This window comes from Jatropha curcas, chromosome 6 (genome assembly GCF_041381405.1).
Source record: "Jatropha curcas cultivar XTBG-Jc1 chromosome 6, XTBG_Jcur_1.0, whole genome shotgun sequence".
NCBI classification, from domain to species: domain Eukaryota; kingdom Viridiplantae; phylum Streptophyta; class Magnoliopsida; order Malpighiales; family Euphorbiaceae; genus Jatropha; species Jatropha curcas.
In genome coordinates this window covers 9,000,830-9,005,909 of record NC_143156.1, presented here as the reverse complement: position 1 = coordinate 9,005,909, position 5,080 = coordinate 9,000,830, and the positions used below count along the sequence as shown (strand labels likewise).

Here is a 5,080-nt window from a genome sequence, read left to right as displayed (position 1 = left end):
AATTTCTTTTTTGGAAGAATACCGTTAGTTTAGAATTGGTATTAGATGAAATCTACTTATTGATTTGTATAATTTCTTTTTAATTTGCTATATTGGACATCATGCTTTTGTATAGGATACTATTTGGCTGTCTTGGACATGACATGACCTGTTCAGATCTTTAGCAGGGTTATTTAGATTATACGGAATTAATTTATGACAATTACTATTACATCAGACCATTTTTTACCGGCTCAAAACGAGTACAACTCACATATAATGATAGCTTGAGCGAGGTATATTGTAATAGATATAAAAAGAGAAATAAAAGGTTATAATGCATAATTCGCAAATCATAGGAAGCCACAAGATTTTTTGTTCAAATTAGAAGGAGGAAATTATGCATTCAGCCGATTTTCCATGTTTAGGTGTACAATTATATTGATATAATTCTCTTCCCAATATTTATTATTATCATGCCAACAAAATTATTATTGTTAATTAACTTCAATCAATTTTCTATTCCTTCTTAAAAATGCACATAATAGAAAATTAATTCACTAAAGAAAATACAAAAATAGATTATGTGATTTCACACATTACCTTTAAAATTAGTGAAATTTGTTTTGACAGAAAAGATGTGCTTTATTCTATTAATAATTAAGAATTTAATATCATTAATTGGTAGGTATGACCACAGTTTGGTTCAAACCAAAATCAAATTGAAACCAAACTAATCAAAACCGACACTAAACTATGGTCAGTAGTTCTTGGTTTCAAATTATAACTGAAACTGCATACTTAAACTTCGGTTTTAATTCTTTTTTTTTTTTCGGAAACTGAAATTGGTAATTCTGCTTTAAAACTATAAAAAAACACATTTTTAAAGAAACTCCCAATTTATTTTTTTTTTGTTTTATTATAATTTTTAAAAATAAATTTTAAGAATTTTTATTAAATTGGCTTAGTAATTTTCAATAGTAATGTTTATTGTTATTATTTATTCTAGCTAAAAATCTAAAAAGAATTTTAAAAAATTTAAAATAATTCCAAAACCAGAACAAAATTGAAATCGGCATTGGGCAATCTTAAAATAGCGATTCTGCAATCATCATAATGAATATTAATTGGTATTGACATTGACATTTAAGATCTCAATGCTTAATTGACACGTGGTATCATTAAATCGGTTTTACATAAATATGAAATAACGGTGTTAAAGTAGTAAACTTTTAATGCTTAACAGAATAAAAATAGACGTGTTTCTTTTTTATTAAAAAATAATTCACAAACCCAGAAATAAAAAAAAAATGCGAAGGACATAATTTTTTTGACATACCTTTCTCAAGTAATTATTTACGAAAAAATGAAGAAAATCATATAATTATATTCTAACTAGTGAGGAAATGTCATAAACACCATTTTACACACATTTGTGAGGGATTTGTTTCCCGCAATTATTTTGTATCTAATTTTGTAACCCTAGGAAAGAAATCCAATATCTCTTACAAAAGGAAAGAATAATGAAAAAGAATTAAACTCATTGAAGTTGAAATTAATATATAACTATTAAAATTTCATTTGTAATTAAGTATAAATCTTCAAAACTGTATATATAATATCTCTCAAACTTACATATTTTTATATATATATAATTTATCATGAACTCCTATATGTAAGATCAAATGGTGAAAAAGCCCTAGCATGGATTCTCTAGGTCTCTAGCTACTTCACTACATATACATGTATGTATGCATGTATGATCATGGACTCACCCAGCACATTATCTCTCCTGCAGCTTGTCTGTATATTTCTTCCACTGGAATTGTCTCTGTAAATTTATCAGAAGCTCCTCTAACCTGCTTATAAGAATTTAACATGTAAGTTTCCAAGTATAAGGTAAAGAAGATATGAATACAAGTACAAGACATGCACCATATTTCTCTTTACTCTTGTAATTCATAATTTTCCCATTTTTTGGTTAATTATTAGGCTCCAAATCTTGGATAATCCACAATTTCAAGAAAAGAACTTATAGTTTTATACCACTTCAATTAATACATGCTAAGAAGATAAATACATTCAATTGTATTGCTTATATAATCTGTTGAAATTAATAACTTAAGGTAACTCAGTGCACGAAACATCTCATATTTACGAAGCTTTTAAAAGAGAGGTTTTTCCATTGCTCAAACACGTAACTTTTAAGTTATAAGGTCGAGTAATTTTACCCTTACACCAAAGTCATCATCGTGTAATTCATAATAACTTAATCAAAAAAATTAAAATAGGAAAAATTAAAATGACTATATACATAGTACAAGTAGCTAGGTTTATATAAGCTCCAGATGATAAAAGAAAAACTTACTTGTGCTTGAATCATGTACATGATTTGATTGCAATCAGAGGAAACATGAGCAGAAATCATCTCTATGTTATGCTTCTCCAATGTATAGCAGATAGTAGTGAAAAGGCCAGGCTTTTTCGATGAACATACACTAATTTGTGCTTCTTCACCACAAATGTTCAAGACCACATTAGAAGATGTCCATGTTTGGAATTGTACGGGATGATGATACCTGGAAGGTAATACTACATTTGGAGATTTTGTTGCTAAAATATTTGTTAAGTTATTAGAAGATTTTATTCCTTGATCAGCTAAGAATGCCTCTCTTGTTTCTGCTACATATTCTGGGGCTATCATACTCATAGATGGCTCATAACAGAATGTTGTACCACCTTGTGCCCTTTCTAGCTTTTGCTTCTGTAGCTTTTCTAGAGTCTGTTCTAGGGTTTTTATGTAGTTTACTGCTTCATCAACAATGGTTGATTTGTCAACCTGTAAGGAAAATTCCCAAAATAAATATAAATTTTTTGAGTATTATCATAAAAATATGCACTCCATACTTAAATTCGAATTAGAAAATATAAATATATTGAATGTACGTAATAATTTCAGTAAATATACATGAAATAGAGAACGATAATACACAAATATCCCTAAACACCGATCTGTAATATTATATGAATCTATTAAAAAAAATGTATATAATACATTTTGTAATAATTAGAACTAGCTACGTTCTTCTAAGTGTGTGCATATTTATATAGGAGATCATACTCAAAAAATAAATGACAAAAATGGAGCATTATTATCTAATTTTACAATTATATAAAGTTTAAAAATTCAATTTGGGATTTTAGAAGATAATGTTAAATTATAATTTTTTTTTTCTGTTTACAATAGTATAAATTTGGAAAGAAATCCATAAAAAATTGCATAATGAACATACATATATAATTTAAATTTAATTTGTTAGTTGATTATATGTTTTTTATGGCATAAATCAATTGAAAGATAAGGAACAATCACTATCCCTTCTCTTAAACTTGACCCTTAATATATATTAAATGACAAATTATTCATATTTTGCCATCTAGAAAAATTTTATCTATTCAATTTGGGGTTTAGAAGATCTTATAATGTTAGATTACGATCTCTCTCTCTTGCAATAAAGATAGAGATCCATAAATTCGGAAAGAAATTCACAATAAATGTATCATGAATGAACCTATACACATTTAATCTATACCTTCACCCTTCAAAACTTTAGTGCAGTTTAGACATTTGAACTTACCAAGCTTTTTTTTGTAGATTTCACTTAAGAAGAAACTAACAAATAGATTAAACCAGGAGCTCAAACCCTCTAAGTGCTTATAATTATATTATTCATGCATATGTTGCCATGTTATTGAAAAAAAAAATAAAGTAATTAGTTTCAAAAATTGTTAATTTGATGAGAAAAAAAAAGATATATCTAGAAAAAAAGAAAAAAGAAAAGTAATGGGAAACCTAGCTACTCTCTAACTGCCTGTGAAGGAAGGAAACAAAAAAGATTCACTTTTAGCTATAAAACTCAAGTATTAAAAGGGCACCCACTCTTTTCTTAAAGATAAAAATGCTGATAGCTTGTTCTTCAAAACTGAATGACAAGCGGAGTTGCCGAATGTTTCTTTTCTAATATAAAAAAATTAAAAATTCAAATCTGACAGAAATTTCTCTAATTTTCTTTTTAAAACAAAATTTACAAAAAAAAAAAAAAAAAAAAAATTAAAGATAAGAACTTGAGATAAAAATTGCATAAAAACTTGAGAAGAAGATCAAAGAAATGGTTATTAAACCCTAGGTAGCTAATATAATTTACCTTAGAAGGAAGTTGAGGAAGCAAAGCTTGAAGATTAGCAAACATGTTTCTCATCTTCTTTCTCCTCTCTCTTTCTGTCCATATATGTATTTCATGATCTGATTCTCCACCACCACCACCACCACCATCACCACCGCGGTCACCATCTTCTTTATTATTAGCCTCATCACTATCTTCACTTCCTTTAGAAGTAGAATTTCTTTGAACTTGCCCTCCTCGGCCACCTCGCTTCTTTAACGACGTGGTTCCTTGATCTGTCTGGCTATTAGTTCTTGAAACCTGCAACTTCTTTGTCTCAGCTACCGATGATTTCTGCTGTCTACCGCCTGAATTGTTATTACCAGTATCATTATTGTTATCCAAATTGGAAAAAACCCATGTTTGGTTTTCCCATAAGAAGGTTTCTATATGCTCAGAACCTTCTTTAGACATGGATATAGATAAGAGAAAGGAAGAGAGAAGGGAGTTGGTGATGATATGTGAAGAAGAAGAGAAAAGAGGCGTTTAAAAAGGAGGCAAAGGGAAGAGGAGAGAGAGATATGATTAGGGTGGCAAAGGAGATAGCCAAAGCCAAAATACAATCATAAGGCAATGCCGTTACTGAGGCTTGAAACAAAAACGGAAAATTATTTATATGCTAACCGCGTTGCTAAAACAAACAAAATATATAAATAAACAAAACTTTCTGAAAGGACCCGTTTATGTACTTATCCATAGATCAAATAGTGAAAAATAATTTTTTTTTATTATAATAAGTGTATTTCTTACCATTTAAGATTATTTTACCAATACTAGCTGCATGATTTTACCTATATATCAAATTCAAGAAAATATAAATTTTCTAAAAATTATTCATATATTTTATTTTATTTTATCTTTTTACTAATGTATAATAA

The 5,080-nt window shown here is 28.2% G+C and overlaps 1 protein-coding gene across 1 annotated transcript; it reads right to left on the bottom strand.

Annotated features, from left to right (window-relative positions):
• Positions 1–1,540: 1,540 nt before the first annotated feature.
• Positions 1,541–4,759, bottom strand: LOC105639494 (transcription factor bHLH95). Its single transcript, XM_012223573.4, has 3 exons — positions 4,185–4,759; positions 2,348–2,818; positions 1,541–1,838 (listed from the first exon to the last, which is right to left on the bottom strand). The coding sequence occupies exons 1-3, from the start codon at positions 4,614–4,616 to the stop codon at positions 1,743–1,745; spliced, it is 999 nt and encodes a 332-aa protein (XP_012078963.1). The 5' UTR covers positions 4,617–4,759; the 3' UTR covers positions 1,541–1,742.
• Between the last annotated feature and the right edge of the window lie 321 nt (positions 4,760–5,080).